General features: G+C 42.1%; 1 protein-coding gene across 3 annotated transcripts in view; it reads right to left on the reverse strand.

Moving 5' to 3' along the window:
* Positions 1 to 25,777, reverse strand: part of LOC110505064 (phospholipid-transporting ATPase ABCA1-like) — a 40,920-nt gene extending 15,143 nt beyond the window's left edge. For 2 of the 3 annotated variants that reach the window (XM_021584015.3, XM_090219723.1), the window contains exons 1-10: positions 23,593 to 23,896; positions 22,399 to 22,492; positions 19,045 to 19,186; positions 18,697 to 18,815; positions 8,463 to 8,584; positions 7,343 to 7,540; positions 4,230 to 4,319; positions 737 to 980; positions 481 to 620; positions 216 to 332 (exon numbers count right to left, since the gene is read on the reverse strand). In XM_021584015.3, the coding sequence (XP_021439690.3) occupies positions 216 to 332; positions 481 to 620; positions 737 to 980; positions 4,230 to 4,319; positions 7,343 to 7,540; positions 8,463 to 8,584; positions 18,697 to 18,815; positions 19,045 to 19,186; positions 22,399 to 22,492; positions 23,593 to 23,658 (1,332 nt within the window). In that variant the 5' untranslated portion in view covers positions 23,659 to 23,896. Of the gene's footprint in view, positions 1 to 215; positions 333 to 480; positions 621 to 736; positions 981 to 4,229; positions 4,320 to 7,342; positions 7,541 to 8,462; positions 8,585 to 18,696; positions 18,816 to 19,044; positions 19,187 to 22,398; positions 22,493 to 23,592; positions 23,897 to 25,560 lie in introns of those variants that run through there. The other variant, XM_021584014.3, reaches the window with a different exon arrangement.

A 25,777-nucleotide genomic window follows, 5' to 3' on the forward strand; every position in this document is an offset into this window, starting at 1 on the left:
AGGCTTAAAAATCCTTCTTTAACCCCCGTCTCTTCCCCTTCATCTACACTGATTGAAGTGGATTTAACAAGTGACATCAGTAAGGGATCATAGCTTTCACCTGGATTCACCTGGTCAGTCTATGTCATGGAAAGAGCTGGTGTTCCTAATGTTTTGTACACTCAGTGTAAGTGTGATGATGGCTGTAGTAGAGACAACAGATAAGTCGGACATACCCTTACTAGGTCCATCTGTTCGCTACTCTCCAGGAAGGTCCAGACCTTGGGCCTCACCTCCTCCCACATGCCCCCCAGCTCTCTGAGGACCCCCAGCTCCTGGAACGTTCTGTTCACCTGCGGAAGAGGAAGAGGGCGAGAGTGGGGCAGTTAGTGTTCCGCTTAAGACAAGCTAAAGCAAAACTACCACTTAACGCCGGAATGAACTCTGGATGAAGTGCAGCAATATGCTGTAGCCATGTTGTATAATTGTACTGATACCCACCTCGTGGATGATCTTCTGTGTGGCGGGAGTGGCAGGGGTGTACAGGATCTTGCCCATGAGCAGAGGCTTCAGGGCCTGCCAGATCATCCTGGATACGGGGCTGGACTCCATGTTCCTCATCATTGCGTTGCAGTATGGAGCTGCAGGGGTCACAGAAGAAACATTGACGTCCAGTCTAGACCAGGATGTCACAACAATCTTCGAAACAGTTTTGGACAATCAGGGAATAGATAACCACGAAGAAGAAGTTGCTTACTGGATGCGTTGTCGTAGGCAGAGATAGGTTCCTCCCCGTCGGTTGTGTTGTAGTTGCCGAACAGGGCCTTGTAGTTGCTGTCCTCGTACCAGTTGAGGGACTTGATCTTTAGTCCGCCGCCCTCGGGGTGGCCGCAGACGATGCGCGACACGGCCTGGTACATGTGGCTGGGGGAGGACGTGGCGTTCTCCGTGAGGAAGATGATCTCGTTACGCAGGTCGCTCCAACTCTTCATGCTGGCCAGCTAATTTGGACACAAGGGGTTGTGATGTTAGCAAATGGGGGTCAGGGAGTCATCTTGTAGGATGCAGGTGGGACTGTGGCCTGGATTTGGAGCAGTTCATTGTGATTCGAGACCAGCTTGTTGACATGGATACATATTGTTATGAGGCAATTTGTCAATGTGATGGAATTACTTCCTGTATGTGGACAGATGGATACTTTAGGCTTCGCCTTCTACCTATGACCTCAACACAGCCATGCAAAAACCATCATAAATCACACCCCCTCGTCTATTAATGCTTTATCGATCTATTATGGTTTTGGCAACCTTGGTTCTTAGTTCGGTTTACCAGAGCATTTTACAACAACTTGTGTTTCTGGTCACAATTTGATTTTGATACCGGATTATAAAAAGGGAGAGACTCTGAGCCAACTAGGAGCATTGAAAACACAACAACAGATCTCACAAGAAGCCTGAAAAGCTTGTGTGCTAACTGTCCTAATTCCCCATAACGCTCAACACCTTGTAACAACATTAACACAATACAGTACTAACAAATGTACACTCTTATGCCTGCACAGAAAAGCTAGAATCTTTTGTAGCAGATTTGCCATTCTACGTTTGCCCTCTTCTCTCTCACTCTCTTTTTCTATCCTTATTTTTCTCTCTCTCTAACACGGGTATCCTCACCCAGCATTTGGAAACAAGGAAAGTCAGGATTAAGAGAACCCAGTAAGTGCTTGAGGGAAAGATGACTCTCGGTCATTCATCACTGGCAGAGGAGGAGAGAGGTGTTATCGACTGGCGACTGAGTCTAGTTGACAATGTGGTTACATACATGCCAGTCAGGCCCTTCCGTCTCCTCCCCTTCCCTCCTCCCCCCCTCTGACTCAGCCCGGCCACATCAGCAAGAAGGCAGTCACATGCTTCCAATTTAGCCCGGGCAACACACCGGGAATGGTGTGTGTGTGTGTGTGTGTGTGTGTGTGTGTGTGTGTGTGTGTGTGTGTGTGTGTGTGTGTGTGTGTGTACGCGAGAGATGCGGGGGAAACAGCTGTACACACTGAACTCTCACACAAACGGTCATAACCAAATGACAGCAGCTCTGGACCCCTCTAGAGGTGTCTGTGGGGGGTTGGTTAAAGTAGGAGGGGCCATACCCAAACATAACCCCAGGGTAATGTGCCAAACCAGGACAAGTCATATTTAGTGGCTCAGAGTTTCTTGACATCTTCAGATACATTGTTGGGCTTAGCAGGGAACAAAGAACAACAAAGTGTGTGTCTACAGAGTGCTGGGGTTGTTTTAGAAACTCTTAAGTGTAATTGCCCTAAAGACTGTACACCATACTTTAGTTTAGTTAAGAGCCTTCATAAACATTACATAAATATTCATACATAGCTTATGACATGTGTATGCAGCTGCAACATACAGATGTAGGGTCTTAATTTGATCACTCTTTTGTCGCTGAGAATGTTCATGCACAGCAGGAAATGCTAAATTGTACTGTATTTTAGTTTTAAAAAGGCATATATAGTTTGTAATTTACACTTGATTTGCCCTCACGAAAAATGTATCAGCCCCTACTAAAATGTCCATTCATTATAATCCACATAATAATTCACATTTCCTGTAGCTGCAGGATTATGTTCCTGCTGAAGCAAACGGTCTCAGAATAAGATCCTGCATCTGTATTGGTTTGAAAACATAAGAATTAATGTATACTTATAGGGGTTATTCTTATTGATTTGATTGATTGATTTGAATTTAATTATTGTAAGTAAATGGTAATTCCACGGTGACAGAATGATGCTGAGACTGAACATTTGACAAAAACACATTTACTTGAAGAACAGCGCAGATGCTAAGTTTGGTAACAGAATGGCGGTTTGTGCCGTTTGTGCCGTCATTCTCTTACCAAACTTTGCATCTGCACCGTTCTTCAAGCAAATGTGTTTTAGCGAAATCTTCAGTGGAAATTATTAAAAGTCATCATTGTGCATAGAGTTGTATGGTTCGTTTAACTTTGCAATCATTGCTTTTTGTTTGGCGTACATTTTAAAGCGACACAAATCTGAGTCTTAGCATCACTCTTACTGTGGAATTGCCCCAAAGTATTCAACAGAGCACTGATTGGTTGAGAAAACACAGCCAACACACTTGGGTAAGGTCGAGCGAGTCTTAAAACCTCCTGGTGGTTGTCATAGGGGCATGCATTCACCTCGTAGTGTAAATCAGTCAACTTGAGTCAATTTTCCTTTGGGTAAATGCTGACCAGCCCACTAACTTGTTTAGAAAGCCTTTCCTCTTTGTTCTGCTGTTCCCAGTCATCTATCTCCCAAGGGAAAAAGGATCTTTTCTATCTGGACTCAGAGACACTGGATACCTATACAGTTACTGCCAAGACACTTACAAGGGCCTTTTTCTACCGCTGTGGAGGAGAGTGGAACTGACAAAGCAAGAAAATAGCGAGAGCACACAGCAAGAACACAGAATCGAGAAATTCTCCTGTTCAAACTGAAACATATAAATGTGTCAGACCTACAAGTACTTGACTTCATATAAATAGGTGTAGTGCCTCCATCCCATTCTGTTTACCTTTTCACATGAGAAAAACTGTGATTATCATCACATTAGAACATTGGTAAACAGTTGTCCTCGACATTTAGCTGTGGCTCAAACGCCTAGGGGACAATTGCAAACAAATCCAAACAAATTGGGTCAGAAGGTTATCAGGCAACAAACAGGAGGGAGTTGAAGGGGGCAGATAAACACTACATACAGTTTTAGTCCAGCCTCTACTTCCTTATGCTGTGGAACTTCAAAGAAGACCAGATGCAAGAAGTACAGTAAGGGGAAATGAGGTCGGGGAGGGGGGCTCTTGGCGGCCATCTTGTAATGATGGGATAAAGAAACTCCATTGATGTTTTCATCCTATACATCTACGGTTCTGTCTGTGGCCCTGCCAAGAGTAACCTGCTTCGCTGCTGATCCAAGGTAGGGGAGCTCATTATGGTCGACACAAAACAAAACATGGACAAAATACCAGGAAATGCACTTGGCTACGAGGGGGCTTATTCTGTGGGTCTCCGTCTGGTGACACATCGAACAACTGATAATGATGAGGTCAACCTCAGTAACCGTAATGGCCAAATGTAAGACCATAACCATTTTCAATGCATAAGAGAGCCTGCTAGGAAATGAGGCAGCAGCAGAAACCTTTCTAGTTGTCAGAAATGTGTTTAGTGTAGTGATGAGAGTGATGCCCACCTCAATGGCCAGGGATCCCAGGCTCTCCAGAAGGTTGTCTGTGGCCTCAGCCACTTGCTGGACAGCTTCAGGGTCAGCCCTCACATCTTTCTGTAGGGGGGAAGGAGCGAAGAAGTGTCAATTCGCACACGCATACAGTCGAAAAGACGAACAGCGACATTCTGTTGGTTACAAAACACCCCCACAGTCCCACGCCACAGCTTCCTAACATATTTTCACAGGAAGTCATTTTCCCATCGGAACAAGAAACTTAACAGCAACGTTTTGAACTGCTCTTGGAAACCCTGTGAACTGTTTTGATTTAATAGCACCCTGCATGTCTTGTCGCCTTGTTTACCATGTCTTGTTCCCTAAAGGCTACAAAAACAGTAACCATAAGGACACAAACACACTGTTTGTTATCATATGAATAGGGAAACTGACCGCTGTGGCATGTCAAAATGAGGACAGGGATCACATAATAACACCTTGCCCTAGACTCTTCCATGTTTATCATTGTGGACAGTCATACTGTATCTGAATGACAAGGTGATACAATCCTAAGCACTTTTATATATAACAAATCACACTTCTCTGACTGATTTCCTGGATCCTTGTTCACAAGCTGTCAACACTGCGCAAGATGCCCTTGATCATGCAATTTCTGACCATTGGAATTCAATTAATGGTCTACTCTCTGGGCAAAATTATCATATTGCAAGGATGGTTAATGATATATTTCCCTTGCACTGGTGCTAAGGTGTCGAATTAAAAGTTACCTTTATAAACTATGACTCAGAGAGAAGTGATACTCGTGAATGACTAACGTTTAAAGATTGAGGCCAAATCCTCTATTTGACGGCAGTTCGTCTTCAAACGTATCTCCAGAGTTGGGTCGACAGGCAACAACATGCCTCCACCTACGCTTACCCCCTTCTTTCTGAGCCTCTGCTTTTCCCCGGGCCCCTACGCTTTGTTTGGTTCTCGGCACTGTGCACGTCAGTGAATTAGGTCACCTGGCTCTGGTCTTCAGTGGAGAAAAACAACCATGGGAGGGGGGCTTTGTGGTGGGCCTCTGTTGTGATGAGAATTGATCCTCGCCACTATATCAACTAGCTACGAGGTAGGGGTAAGGTCCACATTCCAAAGTCCCTAAAGGTGTCAGCATGCTTCAGTTCGGCTGGCGCCCTTAATAGATATTTTATACATTTTTGTTTTTTTTTTGCAATCCCCTCCCTCTCAGAGAACGTTTCTGATTTGCTGATAAAAATCAGTTCAACTCATTTGGGCCGTCCCCGACTTGCTGGGTGGCCTCTGTTGGTTTCACAGCTCCTCTAGAAGCAGCAGATTTTCAGAAGGGGCCATAAAACAACTAGAGTTCTGATCAATAGTGTCTGCCCAAAGCCACGTTAATTAACCACAGACAAATGTCAACGTAACCCATGGCTATACGACCCTGTGGCCAGGTGGCAACAGAGTTCTAAATTAAAAATGTTTATTCGGAGCACAACATAACATTTTAGGAGCATCAGAAAAGCTTTTTTTTTCCCTTCTAGCTACTTTTTAAGCACACGCGGAGCACTTGAAACTATTAACTCTGGAAAGACGTTGTTTAAAAGGCAAACATTTTGAAACAAATACCTGTCACTGAAATGACAAAGTAATTTGTGGAATATTATATTTCTATTATATTTTGTAAAAGCACTATTTTCCTATTGAGAAGGACTACCTGTAGCATTGTCTCTTCACGAACATCAAGAGATCAGTCATTCATTCCTTTATATTGCAGTGGTCACTTTATCTGGGTCAAAATGCAAGTCGAGATCTACTGCTCAGATTTGTTTTTAGCATGACTTAGAAAACATAAGCCTATGCAACATTAACCTATTAGAAACAAGTCTCTGCAGTAGGCTATAGGCTATAGTAGACTATAGGCCCAATACATTATCATCGCATACTGGCTATGCTTGAATTGCCCTGCCAACGTTAATTGTTCTCAGACCGTTTAAAAATGAAGGTATGGTCACACCAGTAATAGATCAGTTGTTGTATTACTTGTGACTGAGGCACAGCTGAGTGATCAAACATTGAAATAATGATTTTCATTTTATTGGACTAATGAGGCCTGCATCTGATGGTCAGTTTCAGTTTCCTTCAGCTCTGCTGAGACTGACCGTGACCAAAAAGCGGACACGGTCTTCAAGCTGATGGCGAAACTCGATTCTCACCACATTATTTCTGCCTCATCCACAAATTCATGTTGTTACTCTTTATGACAAGAGAAAGTGAAATATTCCTTGATATTCAAATAGACACAAGCCGCTAATACTAATAGCGTAGGCCTTTTGAATCACTTTGATATTCATTGCAGCTACAGTGTTGGCTGAAGCACATTTTATAGCTTCTTCATGTAATTATACAACAGGTGGGTCTAATCCTGAATGCTAATTTGTTAAAACCGCATCCCAGCCGGTGTCTATTCCACATAAAAATGTAAACATGAACTCACTCAGAAAAACAGCTTTGCTGTATTTGTTGACAGTCTCTGTCGTCATGGTTTTACATTTTTTAAATATCACAGTGTTAACTTTGCTGTGCGCTCGATTGGCCAGCCGTGGGCCAATAGGTGCACTTCATTTGCTCTACGTGTCCGTGGAGTATGGCGCTCGACTCGGAGGCAGCGGAAGGGAAAATTTTAATCATAACTACAATTATTCTGGGTGATTTTATTTGTAGTCGCACTGGTGCTCCCATATTAAAATGTCAGGTTGCTCAGCAAAATATTTAGGAGCATATGCGACCTTTGAGCCCTGGGTGGCAATAACCTAGAAAATATGTGGAAAACCTCTGACAGGAGGAACATCTCTTATGTGGTTTGTAAAGTTTGTAATGGGATCTTCTGACATTTCTATGCTAAAACTGACCGTCTGAGATCAGTGTCTCGAGGTAACTTCTACCTCAAATCAAATCAAATTGTATTGGTCGCATACACATATTTAGCAGATGTTATTGCGGGTGCAGCAAAATGCTTGTGTTGCTAGCTCCAACAGTGCAGTAACATCTAACAATACACAACCATCTAAAAAGTAAAAGAATGGAATTAAGAAATAGGCCTAGAGCCCATTTGTGCTTACCCGTATTGGTTTGAGGAAGTCCAGGTTGTTGAGGAAGTGGCTTTCTGCTTGGTTGAGCCAGGAGCCTGGGGACCGGCAGAGGATCTCCTGGACCAGACTGGACACCTCGCTGTCTGTGATGGTCACAAAGTCCTCCACACTGGTGCCGTTGCTTTTGCACATGTCCCTCAGGTGGACACCGAAGCCTTTGACCAGCACCTGGAGAGGGAAGGGGAGAAGGGTCGATGGGTAATGGAGCAATGACTAAAGACAGGCAGAGAACAGTATTTCTCAAACCTCGAAAGTTGCACGTTTTTCATTCATCTAAGCAGATGTGCTCGTGCAGGGTTCGAACAAACATTTGAAACACGTAATTTTCGGGGGGTACTGAAAGAACAGAATTGAGAAACACACATGGGATAAGGCCGTGTGACTTTGGAGTTGCATGCATGTTGTTATCTCGGGGTTGGATACCACGGAGCAATATTAGGACCTGAATTGTTTACATACTGTATCTAGATTCCCATTGCTTCATGCTGCTGCAGGATTGTGTGTGTAATGTGAGGGCATTGTCACTATCAAATTGTTGTAATCCATTTAGCTGAAGAATAAGGCCTAGTTGAGATTATTTCCACATAGGCCTACAGTGGGAAATCATAACAGGAGACCTTGAACATTTAAAAGATCTTTAACGGGGGGGGGGGGATAGGATAGGAAAAACCAGATGGCAGTTTCTAAAACTGTGAAAGAAAACAAATATATCTTCATGTTTTTGAGGAGAGAACAAAGACAGTGGAAGATGATGTCTTGCAGTAAAAACTCTCCAGTGGTGAAGGCTACAGTACTAGCCCTTTGGTCTACTCACTGCTTCATCACATTCAAACACCGCAGTAGACATCTCTACCCTCTCTCTGCCCTCTCTCTAAAGGGTTATGCCCCTGAAATAAACAGACTTAATTAACTCACAGGTGCTCCATCAAATCTAACCCAGAAACGCTACTGACCTGTTCTATATCCGCTACTGGGAATGTTCAGCAACTACTACACGGCTTCTAATACTGTCCATGATCGACTGAACTGACCGCAGTAATAGGCCTTTGCCTCATAGAACTTTGGGAGGGTGGCATTTTTCCCCTCTTACCTTTTCCAAGTTCACGTCGGCCTCAATGATCTGGTGCACGGCGTGTTCCGAGAAGGAGGCGTTTCGCAGGAGGAAAGTGGACAGGGTCTCATTGTCGTGGAGGAAATCCTTCAGCTTGAATCCTGTGGGAAATAAACACAACAACGTGTTCAAACTAGCCCTCTCCTATACCCCGACATTACTAGGTATGTGTGTGTGTGTGTGTGTGTGTGCTTGGATGGAATGATCTATCGTAATAGGGATATTTAGCAAGTTTTGGATGTTCCTTCTGCCAAATCATGCTATTTTCCTTAGTTGTGGGTACTGTATTAGCTTTCAACCTCATTCAAACTTTTGTTTTGCCCAATTGTCATGGAGCTGCATCTGATTGGTTGCTAGTTACTCAGGTGACCAACCCTACAAAACGATTGCCGGATTATTTGGATAAGCTTTCTTTTTGTATTTTACAGTTCAAATTACAGGACAGTAAGTTATACCTCCTCAGACCACACACACAAACATCTAAACAAACAACTACGCTGTGGCTCCAGTGGCACAAACAAAAGCAGGTGAATACTTAACCCCCCTTTAACCCTACCTTTTAAAGGAAGCTTCGTGAATAGCTTTTCAGAGGCTGGAGAAGAGTTTCCCTATGCAAATACTGACAACAACATAGGCTAGGACAATTCTGTACATGTTCAAGGCAAAACGGCCAACACCGAAGTAGACTGGGGTCCATGAGAGGTAAAATAGCAATATACACACATTTGCTGCCTGGTAACATCTTCTGATTGCTGTTGATCATTTCAATGAGGTGCCTTTAACATTTCATTCATTTAGCAGACGCTCTTATCCAGAAGTACTTAAAAACACATCACAATCGAATGAAGTACATTTTCCCTCAACAATGACATCCCTCAACAACAACAACATCAACACCAAACACCTTGCAGACTGTAGCCCATTGCCAGATTACATCAATTTCAACAATTCATTGTGTGTGAACTGAAATAATCAACCGTTGACAAAGACCTGTGGAGAATGAGGTGACACATCCACAGAAGGCTGCCGAGAGGAGGACGGCTCATAATAATGGCTGGAACGGAGAGAATGGCATCAAACACCTGGAAACCATGTGTTTGATGTATTTGATACCATTCCACTTATTCTGCTCCAGCCATTTCCACGAGCCCATCCTCCCCAGTTAACGTGCCACCAACCTCCTGTGCGCACATCACACTTTCAACCACAGTGACGACATTCACACTGCAAATCGTCTGCTAACTCAAATCAAAGTGCATTTGTCATGTGGACAGGATACAGCAGGTGTAAACAGTACAGTGAAATGCTTATTTGCAAGCTCGTCCTTAACTTTTTATAAAAAATAATTTATAAATTTATTTTTTATTTTTTATTATTCACCTTTATTTAATTAACCAGGTAGGCCAGTTGAGAACAAGTTCTCATTTACAACTGCGACCTGGCCAAGATAAAGCAAAGCAGTGCGACAAAAACAACTACACAGAGTTACACATAAACAGACATACAGTCAAAAACACAAAATAAAAATCTATGTACAGTGTGTGCAAATGTAGAAGAGTAGGGAGGTAAGGCAATAAATAGGACATAGAGGTGAAATAATTACAATTTAGCATTAACACTGGAGTGATAGATGTGCAGATGATGATATGCAAGTAGAGATACTGGGGTGGAAAAGACCAAGAGGATAAATAACAATATGGGGATGAGGTAGTTGGGTGTGCCATTTACAGATTGGCTGTGTACAGGTACAGTGATTGGTAAGCTGCTATGACAGCTAATGCTTAAAGTTAGAGAGGGAGATATAAGACTCCAGCTTCAGTGATTTTTGCAATTTGTTCCAGTTATTGGCAGCAGAGAACTGGAAGGAAAGGCAGACAAAGGCAGTGTTGGCTTTGGGGATGACCAGTGAAATATACCTGCTGGAGCGCGTGCTACGGGTGGGTGGGTGTTGCTATGGTGACCAGTGATCTGAGATAAGGCGGGGCTTTACCTAGCAAAGACTTATAGATTACTTGGAGCCAGTGGGTTGGCAATGAATATGTAGTGAGGGCCAGCCAACGAGAGCATACAGGTCGTAGTGGTGGGTGTATATGGGGCTTTGGTGACAAAACTACATCCAGTTTGCTGAGTAGAGTGTTGGAGGCTATTTTGTAAATGACATCGCCGAAGTCGAGGATCGGTAGGATAGTCAGTTTTACGAGGGTATGTTTGGCAGCATGAGTGAAGGAGGCTTTGTTGCGAAATAAGAAGCCGATTCTAGATTCAATTTTGGATTGGAGATGCTTAATGTGAGTCTGGGAGGAGAGTTTACTGTCTAACCAGACACCTAGGTATTTGTAGTTGTCCATATATTCTAAGTAAGAACCGTCTAGAGTAGTGATGCTAGTCGGGCGGGCGGGTGCGGGCAGTAATCGGATGAAGAGCATGCACTTAGTTTTACTAGCATTTAAATGCAGTATTCAATATAAAAGGTAAGAAAAACTGAAAATCCAGAATATAATCTTACAAAGACCACAGATTCAATACTAGGTCAGATAAAATAAAAACACACAAGAACACCTGGTGTTCACGAGCAAAATGACATCTAAAAGACGGTTCTGAATAAAATTTGAAAATACGTATTTTCCAGACGTTGAAATATTTTTTTAAAAGAACTTTCTACAGCTGTACATCAATTCACTTATATCTACATGTCAATTAAGAAAGAATTATATCACATTCAAACATTCTTATTCCAATTAAAAGAAACTAGAGCCAATTCAATATTACAGCTTTGAACACCTATTTTTGCCATCACATGTTTGCTTTTTCAAAAGTTTGAAACTTGCAATGATTATGCTTAAGCTTATAACCAACAGAACTCTTAACACTCTCAGTAACAGTTACAGAAAAGTTTTTCTTGCTTTGACTGTGATATGTGGTTGTTATCTACCTTAGCTGAATGCACTGACTGTAAGTGGCTCTGGATAAGAGCCAATCATAGACGTCTATGTTTCACAGTACATAGAGCACAGAAGAGTGCAATAGAATGCTATGCCGCACAGTAAAGTACTTTAGTAGAGTAAAGTACAGTAGAGTACTGTAGGGTACAGTAAAGTACAATATAGGACATTATACTGTACTCTACTATGCTGTGCTCCACTATACTGTAATCTAGTGTACTACACTCAAATTTTCTTTACTATACTGTTCTATGCTGTTCAAAATTCGATCTGAACCAATCATAGATGTCTACGCTTGGGGCCAAATCAAGTTCGGTGCGGACCAGACCAAAACTGGACCAAATATAGACGTCCATGGTGGGTTCAGATTTGGTCTGGACGGACATTGAAATCAAGGCCAGTGCGGACGGACCAAATGCCAACGTATTTTCAACGTCTGTGCTCACAGGGTCAGTACCAGTACTATATCAATGTGTAGGGATACTGCCCTCCCTCTCCACTTGGCTCCTTCCCTCAACTCCTGGGCCCTTTCAAAGAACAAACGCTGGAAGTGGGTTCTGATGGCAGTGGGGGGTCGGGGGAACAAAAGGCCAGGAGGTGGCAGATTCCTGAAACATTAACCCCCCCCCCCGGCTGGATGGATGTTTGAAGACAGACGAGGTGAGTGGGTGGGAGGTCAAATAAGGTCTCTGAAAATCTGGGGCCTTTTCAAAAGCTGACATACTTGTTTAACTGTCTAAAACATGCACCCCTGTAAATCATTAGAAATAAATGTCAAAAGGAGTTACAAATTAGCAAAAAATATCCAACAAACCATGAACATGCTTTAGAATTTTGCGATAGGTCAATTGAATCAATGTTCCTCCACTGGTCACAGTCCACTCCCATCCCCCCATGACACCTTTCAGTTAATCTACTCTGACAAATCCTTCAGTCTATTGTATTGGGACATTCACAGGCTTTTGTGAATTCCTGTTGAATCCCTGTGAAAAGCCTCTCTGGAGGTAAGCCATTGTAGCCAAGGGCTTGGTTTTTACAGGACTGTCTGACAAAACATTGGTGGCCCTAGGTCGAGTTCATGATCCTTACGGCGTCTGCATGCTTCCCAGCCGAAACAGTTCAGAAGAGTTCATGCATATATTATGATTACATTTTGCGATGTTTTCGTTCGTTTTTGGACTTCGGTGAGGAATTTTTCAGCTGCTCGGGCACATGACACTTTTCTAGAGGCAAGCTAGTGTTCAAAGCCAAAGTCTCCACCCCTTTGTCTGTGATTGGTCAACAGTAGGGATTCTTAAATAATGTCTTTGTTGTCATTCAACAAGAGATGACTCATTTTCATGCACATTTTTTTCATTGAGAAATACTGCACCAAACATCTTAGTTAGATGTAAAATTGCGTTACTAAGATCTCCTCTGCAAAAATGTCAAAATTAATGACAGATTTCTTTAATTATTTTAGATGAATTCTGACAATTTTGAGAATTGGCTACTGCGTCTCAAAATGGACAAACAGTACTATTGCCACTTTTTTCTTGTTTTTCAAGCCAAGGTCTTTTAAAGGAGTATGAGAGCACACTTGTTCAGTTCGCCTAGACGAGTGAGGCGCCAGCCAAACTGAAGCATGCTGATGCCTTTATTGTTAAACGTGAGATTAATCAATCTAGATATTACAACATATCATGTTAAAATCCGTCTATAAAATGTGTGCCCTGCCGAACACCAAAAAGATGACCCTTCCTGAAATAGATTGGATCCAAAACTAGAAAATCAAATCAAATGTTATTTGTCACATGCTTCGTAAACAACAAGTGTGGACCAACAGTGAAATGCTTACTTACGGGCCCTTCCCAACAATGCAGAAAGAAATAAAATAGAGAAATAATTGAAAAGTAAAACACCTAATAACAAAAGTAATAATAGATACATAATGATTAACAATAACATGGCCATATACTAGGGGTACCCGTACCGAGTCGAGGGGTGTGCAGGGGTATGAGGTAATTGAGGTAGATATGTACATATAAATAGAAATAAAGTGACAGATGGTAAACAGTAGCAGTAGCGTACGTGATGAGTCAAAAGAGTTAGTGCAAAAAGGGTCAATGCAGATAGTCTGGTAGTTATTTGGTTATTTAACTAACTATTATCAGTCTTATGGCTTGGGGGTAGAAACTGTTCAGGGACCTGTCACCAGACTTGGTGAATCGGTACAACTTGCCATTGCGACAGCAGAGAGAACAGTCTATGACTTGGGTGCCTGTAGTCTTTTTTTAGGGCCTTCCTCTGACAACGCCTGGTATAGAGGTCCTGGATGGCACGGAGCTTGGCCCCAGTGATGTACTGGGCCGTAAGTACTACCCTCTGTAGCGGTCGGATGCCAAGCAGTTGCTATACCAAGCGATGATGCAGCCTTTCAAGATGCTCTCAATGGTGCAGCTGTAGAACTTTTTGAGGATCTGAGGGCCCATGCCAAATCTTTTCAGCCTCCGGAGGGGGAAAAGGCGTTGTCGTGCCCTCTTTACGACTGTGTTGGTGTGTTTGGACCATGATGAATCCTTAGTGATGTGGACACAGAAGGACTTGAAGCTCTCGACCCGCTCCACTACAGCCCTGTTGATGTGAATGGGGGCATTCTCAGCCCTCCTGTTCCTGTAGTCCACATCTTCCCGACGTTGAGGGAGAGGTTGATGTCCTGGCACCACACTGCCAGGTCTCTGACCTCCCTATAGGCTGCCTCGTCATCGTCAGTGATCAGGACCAACCGCCGTCGTGTCATTGGCAAACATAATGATGGTGTTGGAGTCGTGTGTGGCCACGCAGTCATGGGTGAACAGAGAGTACAGGAGGGGACTAAGCATACCCCCGTATTGAGGGTCAGCATGGCAGATGTGTTGTTACCTAACCTCACCACCTGGTTAGGAAGCCCATGATCCAGTTGCAGATCCTGGACTTACAGCTCGTTGAGTGCAGTCTTAATGCCAGCATCGGTTTGTGCTGTTAAATAGAAAGCTACGAAAAATATTGTTGAAAATTATATGGTTTACAGCTTATCATGAGGTATTCTAAGTCAGGTGAGCAGAACCTCGAGACTTCCTTAATACTAGAGATTGCACACCAGCTGTTATTAACAAAGAGACACATCACCACCCTTGAGCTTATCCAACGCTGCCAACGCATAGAAAACACAGCTAAAATATTATCCATGTTTCCGAGAAAAATAGGATGTTAAAGTTCTCCAGGACCCGTTGATAGGATAGTCTCGAACGGAGTTTGTTCTCCAGTGATTGTACATTTGTGTCACGCCCTGACCTTAGATATCTCTGTTTTTCTATATATTTTGGTTAGGTTAGGGTGTGACTAGGGTGGGTACTCTAGTTATTGTATGTCTTGGGTTTTGGTAATCTAGGGCTTTTGTATGTCTATGTTGGCCTGATATAGTTCCCAATCAGAGACAGCTGTTTATCGTTGTCTCTGATTGGGGATCATATTTAGGTAGCCATTTCCCCATTGTTAGTTGTGGGATCTTGTCTACAGTAAGTTGCTTTTGTGCACTCCAGTAGCGTCATGTTTCGTTTGTTTAGTGATTTTCTCTTTATTACAATTATGTGGAACTCTATGCACACTGCGCCCTGGTCTCACTCATACGATGATCGTAACAATTTGCCAATAGGCGGTTTATTTACTCGCTGCCGTAGTTTCATCTGGGTGCCCGCACGTCGGCCACTGTACCACTTTCTCTTCCGAGTATTGGGGATCCGGGCCTGATCCGGGGTGTGCAGTACGTCCTGCGCCGCTGACTCATTCAAGAAGAACAGTGGTCGCTGTTCTGATGTCCAGAAGCTCTTTTCAGTCATAGGAAATTATGGCGGAAACATTTTGTACAAGTTAAGATCAGCGCAAAGAAACTGTCACGACTTCCGCCGAAGTTGGTCCCTCTCCTTGTTCGGGCGGTGTTTGGCGGTCGACGTCACCGACCTTCTAGCCATCGCTGATCCATTTTTTTATTTTCCATTGGTTTTGTCTTGTCTTCCATCACACCTGGTTCCAATCACATCAATTACATGTTGTGTATTTAACCCTCTGTTTCCCCTCATGTCCTTGTCGGTGATTGTTTATTGTAAGTGTATGTGTACGTCTGTACTGGTGTGCGTGCGTCGGGTTATGTTACCCATTGATTTTTATTATTATGTTTTCCGGTGTAAATAAACTGCGCTGTTGTAAACGGTTATTTCTCTCCTGCGTCTGACTTCTCTGCCGCCAGTTCACACCCTTACAGAAACACACAAAATAGCCTGTAAAACGGCCCCTATACATTCTAGCACCATTCTCGTAACACAATTGCAAAAGTCAATGTAAGATTATGCAAACCCACAAAAACATTGATTTTGAGCAATTGAGTTGGAGCTAAAATAATTCTGGGAACTTTCAATAAATTCCATGGTTTTCCCGAAATCCCGGTTGGAAGAATCCTAGAATCAGGAGAGAATAAGCTAGAAATCTAGAATCCTCCATCCAGGATTTCTGGAAAACCGGGGAATTGATTGAACATTCCCAGACTTTTTGAACCCTAGTTGGAGACAATCTTATCTACTCTTTTAGATAGATGGCTCCACTATAAATACATTTTACAGTGCCAAATTGTATCTACTAAGACGTGGGTCCACAATGTGTCCAAAAAGTAATACGTCTCTGCCAAAAACAAAAGATATTCAGATTTTTTTTTAAAACATGACAAGGAAGAATATCAGATTCTTTTGGTCCATGTGAAAGCTTCGAGGGCTTTTAAGGGAAGAGCACTGTGCAGTCAAAGCTCTGTTCACAAACTCAATGACACCAAGTATAATCAAAAGAGCTTGAACTCAGCATGAGGGAAGCACACAATACCTGGCAGAACCTTTCAAAGAGTTCATGATGGTCAAGCAGAAGACTTGCTGACATTAAAGTTATTGTGGAATTTGCTATTATTGTGGTCCTTCAAATCTCTGATAACCTATTCAACTATCCTCCGTTCTAACATCTTTATCCCGTTCAGAAAGGCTTGATTAACGGATATCATCAACGTGGATCATCAGGAAGGAGTATCTTGATCACACCTGTGACTGTACTAAAGGGCATATCGTCAGTGCACTGTGACCTCAGGAGCCAGAATGACCGAAATCAACCAACACTGTTTTTAAAAAAATTAATTTTGATAACATTTCTAAAAACCTGTTTTTGCTTTGTCATTATGGGGTATTATTTTAGAACAAGGCTGGAATGTAACAAAATGTGGAAAAAGTGAAGGGGTCTGAATACTCTGAACTCAGGAGCCAGAATGAATGTCATCAACCACCACTGCTGAAGAGATATTGCGTCATCCCTGTTCATACTTATATATGGCGGAGTAATAAACCGAGCCGCTATTGGGATGAGTCGCGATTTAAAATGGTCCTGTCAAACTCTAAGACAGGTTTATCAATATAATGCTTAGACTAGTAAATAGGTCGGGAGACTGAACCAGGAATTGATTAGCAATATCTAATAACTTAATGGAAGTATGTTAAAACAATTGACCACATTAGAGAGAGACCTAGCACATCTTTCACCTCTATTGCCATGAGCAAAGGCTCAAATCAGATTCTGTTTTGGCTCATTTTAATGTTTTAGTTGTTTGAGGCACCTACACTTATGCCTAATTGCACCTCAGTAGAGATTTGTCTACCAGCATCCAGTGGATACACAGACACAGCAAATATATCATTTATTACAGTAGTACTGTATTTGCCTTGATATTGAAGTCTCGTCTGTATGTTGTTATACTACTCCCGTGAAAGGCTTATCCTTTTATAAAGTCCATTACCCAAGCTAATGTAATATAAGGTCACATGGCTAAGAAGGCACAGTCCTATTGAGTATCTCACACTCTTTACAGGAATCTCACACCACTTACCCTGCATACAGCAAGTAAGGGAGTAGGGAAAATCTGTCCTATCATGAATGACATATGAGAATACCTCCAAGCCATGTGCCCAAACATCAGCCCACCCCATGGCCTGCCACAACCTGCCAGTGGGGAGAGGCTCTGCCGACTTTCATCCACCCACGGCCTCTCATATCACGCCACCACTGCCACTCTAAACACAAACTCATCTAAAAGCTCATAACGGAATGTAATTATAGAAGAAATCTGAGTGTGAAATTGAAGTGGCATAATCTATCCATCTACAGTCATTCACAGGCACAGGAGGATCCCCCAGAAGACAGGTTGGAGCAGGACAAAAGGGGATGGGAGTCCCGCTGTGAGTCAGCACAGTGTAAGGGAATTAGTGTTAACCCTATTTTTTCTGCCCAGAAGTGGGCATAACTCTCGGGGGCCAGATCAACAGGGCGGAAAGTTCAGGGCACGGCAAACAGAAATGCACTACGTAGACCTGGAATGACTCTTGATTCAGCTTCAGCGAAACTACTGTCTATTCTGAGCAGTGAGTTCCCCTCAAATGAATTGCCCCCTGGTGTTTCTTGTGAATGTAGTAGTGTGTGTGTAGTCTCTAATAAGTTGGTTTCATTTCATTTCATAAGATAATCCATCCACCTGACAGGTGTGGCATATCAAGAAGCTGATTAAACAGCATGATCATTACACAGGTGCACCTTGTGCTCGGGACAATAAAGCCCACTCTAAATTGTGCCATTTTGGCACACAACACAATGCCACAGATGTCTCAAGTTTTGAGGGAGTGTGCAATTGGCGTGCTGACTGCAGGAATGTCCAACAGAGCTGTTGCCAGATAATTGAATGTTAATTTATCCATCATAAGCTGCCTCCAAAGTCGTTTTAGAGAATTTGGCAGTATATCCAACCGGCCTCACAACCGCAGAGCACGTGTAGCCACGCAGTCCAGGACCTACACATCTGGTTTCTTCACCTGCGGGATCATCTCAGGAGTATTTCTGTCAGTAATGAAGCCTTTTTCTGGGGAAAAACTCATGCTGATTGGCTGGGCCTGGCTCCCCAGTGGGTGGACCTGGCTCCCAAGTGGGTTGGCCTACCCAGTCATGTGAAATCCATCGATTAGGGCCTAATACATCTATTTTAACTGACTGATTTCCTTCTATGACCTTAAACTCGGTAAAATCTTCGAAATTGTTGCATGTTGCATTGATATTTTCTGGTCAGTATATGTTTCGCTAACGTTAGAAAATGAATGATGGAGAAACGTTTGGAATCATTTCCTTGTTTTATGGGTATTATGACTCATACTGTGGCACTCTATGGAGGTGCCTCTTACCTTCGGTGTTGGCCTGTAGGGTCTTCAGGGCTTGGATGAGGTCTTTAAAGCCGTCCAGATTCCGGTCATTCTGACTGTACAGCAGGATCTTCTTGGCATCCGAGAACAAACGAGAGATTCTACAGACATCCCACAGTGAAACAGATTAACAGAGAATACAATTGAATTGGTTCAAATCGAGTTATAAATGGGATATTTTAAAGAAACATTTAAGAGACCATTTTCTTTATTTGGATGTTATTCATCTAATGAAACGAGCCAAGTACAAAATAAAGTGTATTAATATTTTCATGTCTTATTAAAGGGAAACTATCCGATATAGAGCTGCAGCTTGGGGTGGGAACTCACATGGACTCATTGAAGTTGCCCACGACCCCAGGGGACTCTCCAGGAGTGGGGTTGCGGAAGCAGGGGTTGTTGGCGTTGCAGATGATGCCTTGGATCCACGGAAGGGTTCCTGCCGAGGGCATGGCCTTGTTGGGGAAATGACCTGACGGAGACACAGGCAGGGAAACCATCAGTAACATCACTGTCAGTTATGTAGTGGTGAAAAAAGTAACGCTTCCTATTTTCTCCAATGCAAAAGGTGGGTAAACTGTTGGGCAAAAGAATTTACTCTACTACACCACTGGTCAATGTACAGTACATTCATAAGACACACAGAGAGAGGACGCGGGAGAGCAGAGGAAGAGATCCAGGAAGAAAGAGTCAACTTGGTACATGTTGAAATGTAATAATGTTTACACCACATTCAACTACATATATGAATGTAAAATAAGACTTTCAAAGTATTCAATTCCATCTTTCTATTCAGTCTATTCACCCACTATCAACAGAGAGCGGACAGGAGAGAACACCGGGTAATCCAGCCACGTTTGAACTGATACTGAGACACTTAAAAGGCTTCTACATCAACCTGCTGAATCTACTTAGAGTGGTCTTTAGACATCACGTACAGAGCTCCAAAATTGTATTTTTGTCTAGGCAAAATGCAGGTACACCTGGATGAGCACAGATAGCTGATGTGTGTTCTCAGATTGCCTTATCGGGCCAGCAACGGATGTGCTAGCATCAGCTAACCACGTCTTGTCCCATCCTAAGGGTTTCTTTCACTCAGCAGCTACAGACCTTATTGACGTGAGGGAGTGATTGCCTAAGTAAAATGTAGGACCTTGCCCCCCAAGATGCCGTCTCTCCCTCCCCGAGAGGCAAGCAGTTATTTGTGTGTGTTATCAGTAAACCTTAAGACTACCAACTGTCCCACTGCAACGGAAAGCAGAGATAAGAGATAACCCCAAGTAGCCAAGTGCTTAGGAGATTCAGGGTGGCCATCTTGCTTTTAAGAGTGATCGTCATCAACAGCCTACACAGTTTTACGACTTAATTAACTAGTGGGTGATAAATCGGAATCCTAAATGGCATTTAGCTGGGCAGTTTTCAAACGATCACCATATTCAACATAAACCATTTTAAATATTCAAAAAGGGCATTATTTGGTGACTTATCGCTCTGTCATGTTTTTTAATTTTTTTTATCATTTTATTTTTTTGTGTGGTTTACATCCATACCCAAAAGCAATAGGTTAGCCAGGCCCTGTGCAAGGAAGAACATGTCTTTCCTATCTGGTGTTTGAGCAGTTAGAACATACACAGACCCACGTGATGTATGATTCAAAGAATAGTATGCCTCTGCCTAGTGCCAAACCAAGACTTTAGGTGGAAATGAATGCAATTTACCAGCTAATGCTTCTGTTTTCTGGCAGATGGAAAAAGCACAGGCTTCCGGGAATGAAAGAAATTGGATATTCTGTTGTAGACAAGGATTTCTCAGGAGATGTGTTCATCCCATTGATAATAGTTATTAGTGGCTGTATAAATGCTTTGTCCTCCACAACTATATCCTAAAGCACGTTTGTAGACTCTTACACAAAGTAGGATCAATATGTCCACCAGTTTGACTTTGCTAAACACATAGCTGTAACACTATTTTGTGTCTCGTAAAGAATGCAGAGTATCGAGTCCCATACTAATAAACATAAGCTTCTTTAGCATAGGGGAGGTAGCTGGCCAATTTATTGATCCTGTTCTGTGAGGTCCCCCCCAGAGATATAATTAACGGTAACCCAAGGTTTCTCTAGCATATCAGAACGTCTACCGGTTATCTCATTCTGGTGAAAAGATGCTTGGTTCCGCCAGTGCATGTCCATTATGTACATTTTCCCCATACCCGTGCCAAATGGTCTACCTAGGCCTTGCGACCTTCATCAGCTTTCACATATAGAAAGCTGATCATGAGAATGGAGCGGCAATAAAGGTGTCAAACTCTGAAACCCCCCTAAAACCACAAATATGTCCACCGCCATCATGAGCCACTTCACGAATAAACTGTCAAATAAAATAGAAAACGTAAAACATATATCTGTACCGTTTTGGCTGATCAAATAGGCCCATTTGTCTTAAACAAATGATCAAATAGCCCCCCACCACTCTTTTGCATTCAGAACAGCCTCAATTCGTCGGGGCATGGACTCTACAAGGTGTCGGATGCTGGCCCATGTTGACTCCAATGCTTCCCACAGTTGTGTCAAGTTGGCTGGATGTCCTTTGGGTGGTGGACCATTCTTGATACACACGGGAAACGGTTGAGCATGAAAAACACAGCGCTTGGCACCTACTACTTTACCCCATTCAAAGGCACTTAAATCTTTTGTCTTGCCCTCCCCTTCATCTACATTGATTGAAGTGGATTTAACAAGTAACATCAATAAGGGATCATAGCTTTCACCTGGTCAGTCTATGTCATGGAAAGAGCAGGTGTTCATAATGTTTTGTACTCACAGTGTGTTTAAATATATATACACTGGGCTACTGCAGAGGCTGTCGTTTTGTGTACTTTTTCATAACGACAACTACAAGTTTGATGTCGGACGACAGTAGAATGTTCATGATGTCACTACAACAATTGTCTATATAAATGTTGCTAGATGGACAGTAAACCAGCCTTTAGGCTATATTGCCAATTGGTGCCTGTCATACAGTGTATGTGTTCCCCTGAATCAACAACTACCCTAAGAATGAATTACTAAAGGGTTCCGCAAACAAACATTTTCCCCTGGTGCCACTAGTCCCTCTAGCTTTTACAGTTGTTGGCACTAGTCCATGATTTGATGATTTGGTCAGACCTAAATCACGAGTAATCATCTTATTAAGTCCTTCGTGGTGCTTTATTAAGAAGTAGACTACTGAGGTATTCAAGGGGATAAGTTGTTTCATCCAACAAGTCCAAGCAGGAAAGCATTACTCAAGATATTTTGGATGTGCTTTAGACAAAAAACCCAGTCATAAAACATCCACACCTGATAAAGGCCCCATCATAAAAATCAACACGGTTAGGCTGTATGTGGAAAACTATGTATTTCATTTTTTGGCCTGAGTGTGTTTACTCGAGTGGCCAGCATAAATGCCTCCACATGGCACTGTGGCATGTCAGTGCATGATATTGCTAGCTTGTATACTGTAGCTTCTTTGGCCTGTACAGAGCACAGTGTACAATTATTAAAAGGCAACAGAGTTCATCCCCAGATTTCAAATCCAAATGTCTCTGTGGCCAAAACAGCAGGATGCGTTAACCAACCAGTTGAGTGTCTTGTGAAGAAGTGGGTGCTGAAACAATGAAAAGGACAGGGAGGTACGTCATACTTACACTCATGTTGTTCGTACGGAGGGTAGTTCAGTCTCACTGATATCAAAATGAAGAAGATCAACAGGGGCCATACTATCTCAATTAGCAGTTGGAGCTAGAGAGAAAACACAAACAAGAGAAGAAAGCCAGTCAGCATTTTCATTAAGGAGCATGGCCTATGGAAACCATGACTCCTCCCCCTCTTCCCCTCTTTATTAGTGTAGGCCTAGCTTGTCTGCTAATAGTCTGGAGCTCTTAAAAGCTGGCATTCAAAATTGCTCCCTCACTGCAACATATAATATGTCTGCATCAACGCCATACGCAGGCAGGATGTAGCTCTCTTAAGATGGCTTTTATTAGTAACTCATTCATAATAGATGCAAAGCTATCAATGCAAACAACCCTGACTTCAAAATAGCCAATGTTGCACATCCACATCCAGCAACAGTGAAGTCAACTCTGTTTAAGGGTTATCAGGTGTATGCTGATTGAATTAGGAGACAGAGAGATGCTACTCCAGCACATGTAAAGCCATCTAGAGGCAGGATTCTAAGACATGTGGGAAGACTAGTACAGACAAGCTGTAGTAGCAATTAAAGCTAACGTTGCTAAGTTAAAGCGCTGTCCCTGTGGCATGGTTGGGGAGTTGTGAATTACATTTTTTTAAAACCTTTATCTATGCAGGTTTTTCTCACTGAGATAAAATCACTTTTTTCGAGAGAGACCTGGTACAACAGCAGCAGAGGGAACAAAGTTTCAGACAAAACAACTTACATACACTAACACAATATGAACAAAACTATAGACACACATACACTACAACAATTACATATTAAGTAAATAAACACACATGCAACGTAACTGGTAATTTAACTTCATTTTGCAGTAAAATGTGTGACGTAAGCAATCATTTCCTTCCTTTTTCGGCATCAGACCAGCCTTAAGGCGAACACATACTTCCCAGCCGAAACAGTTCTGAACTGTAGACCCAGTATGTTCTTCTTAATACAGTAATAATACAGTAATAATACAGTCATTCCAACATGTTTTGAATATACTGTAAACATTATAACACGAAGAACATAATTATACATTCTATTTCACTAACTTATTCATTTAAGTTTCCAATCAAACAAAGCCAGGGGAAAAAGGTCCCAATTCCATACCAAGGACTTCTACACTTCACACAATCTGATATAAAGATGGACTGCTTACCGTTTGCCTTCTTCTGTAGGTAAAGTTCTTCCACAACAGCAAGCCCAGCTGAGTTGAGATGGACATCTCTACTCTGGACCTCTTACGCGCAAGCTTCCCTTGGCTCTAATTCTCTCAACTGAAATGACACACAGGCAGTGGTGACGTGGGGTAAAAAGACACCAGCAAGTCCAGCCAGCCAGCACACAGCTCAAAGGTACAAGGTCAAGGGTCACTTGTCTATCTGGAGCTGACTAGATCACATCTCTCCAATATGTCCTCCTCATATGGGAACTTCTTCTACAATGTGTTCCCAGGCAGACTGAGAGAGAGGAGGGGCGGCGGGGACGTTCATACATGCAGATATTTACAGGTTTTTAGAGCTTCCGTCAGTGCACTAATCACTGATGATCACTGATGAACCCTGATGATCCCTGATGATCACTGATGATCCCTGATGATCACTGATGATCACTGATGATCCCTAAACAGCACAGGATTGTTTTTTGAATATGATTTAAATAGTAATTTAGCGTATGCACTTGGGGAACTACATTTGAAGTTGTTAAAGGAGATCCCAATTTTAAAAAATGTTTAAGTCCATGATTTAATCAGCATTTCACACAGATGTAATTATGTGATGTCTTTGATAAAAAATCACAAACGTTTTGGGGCTATCACTATCCTGGGTTGCAATGCTCTACCAACATGCATAACAAGGTTATAGATGCTTTGTGAAGCCTCAATTTAATATGATTTTATAAAGCCTTTATTAAGCTGTGCTTATTATAAAGCACAGGTTTATGTCATATTTTACATAGTGGGTTATGTCACATTTGACTTTGGTGGTTATGTCACACAGTTATGAAACCTTTATAGAGCATGACATACGGTTATAGATAATTTGTGAATCATTTATGTGGTGCTTATGAAGACTTTGTGAAGTTATTCTTGTTAGGCCTACGACTTATCTCTTAACGTAGCATAATAACTGTATGTTATCATGTACCGGGCACTATGCATATGCAAAAATCTGACAAGTTCAAACTTTAATGGTGATACTTGAATGAGATACCATTAACAAAATATATATCAAAACAACCCTCCTCTTTGCATTAGTGTGTTCAGCGTAATCAGTTCACGAACCCAATAAATGGGACATGGGTATAAGTGGATGAGTGGGCTACAATCAGCGCCTCTAGCAGTCTTTCAAAGAACAGTCGGTGTACAGTTTAATTATCTCTCTGTATTTTGACCTTACACAAGAGCCAGGTGGACTGCGCAGGTTATTTGACAATATAAATGACAACAAAATAAATTCTCACAAATGATTAACGGACTTATTAATACCATGTTATTTTGCGGGGCTTCGTATGATGTGTAGCCTGCAACAAACAGCCCATAATGTACATTGGAACAAAGTAACTAAAGCTTGTTTCTAACTTGATTATTGCCGTGTTTGGTGGCGATATGTTGCTTCGTAACGTGCGCAGAGATAACTCAACAAAGAATATCATAAAATATGGGATAGTGTTTATTTAATACGTCTACTTTTGTCTAACACTAAGTATGGGTTTACTGAGAATATTCGTGACTTGTGGTGTTCTCAGGTTCCCTTTCAGAGAAAAATCGAATATTTTTTTTACAACTAAAATAAACCTGCATAATATTGAATGTAGCCTATCATCAGGTATTTTTCACATAATGAGTAAATCAATTGTACAAGACAACAAAAAACGTGGTTGCAAATGTGCCCGAGGACTAGGATACAGCAGCCTTGTTCATGTTTTCTAATGAAGTAGCCTACAATAAAAAGCTACGACAAACACCCTTTTGCTATAAAACAAAAAGTCTATAATTGATGTTGACAATAAAAATATCAGAAGTTTCATATTTTTCTTTAGTAGATAGTTCTACCATTGAAATAAGAGAGAGAAAACAAAAAACTAATTAGAGACAATGAATGAGTGGAAAATGGAAAGAGCCTACCTTTTTCCAAAGGCACGAAATCAGACCCCTTTCAGGAATTAATTGTGGTTACTCCCAAGCTAAATAACACTCCACTACTTTTTTGATGTTTTTGTCTCGGCTTGTTATCCAGGCATTTGTGATCTGTACACAGAGGAGGAGAAGCGTTTGAATCTAGACAAGCTTTTATATGGAGAGAACCGTTGCTATATCCGCTTGTAGAACTGATGTTATACTC

This window comes from Oncorhynchus mykiss, chromosome 25 (genome assembly GCF_057628025.1).
Source record: "Oncorhynchus mykiss isolate SJ-2025 chromosome 25, ASM5762802v1, whole genome shotgun sequence".
Classification (NCBI taxonomy): Eukaryota; Metazoa; Chordata; class Actinopteri; order Salmoniformes; family Salmonidae; genus Oncorhynchus; species Oncorhynchus mykiss.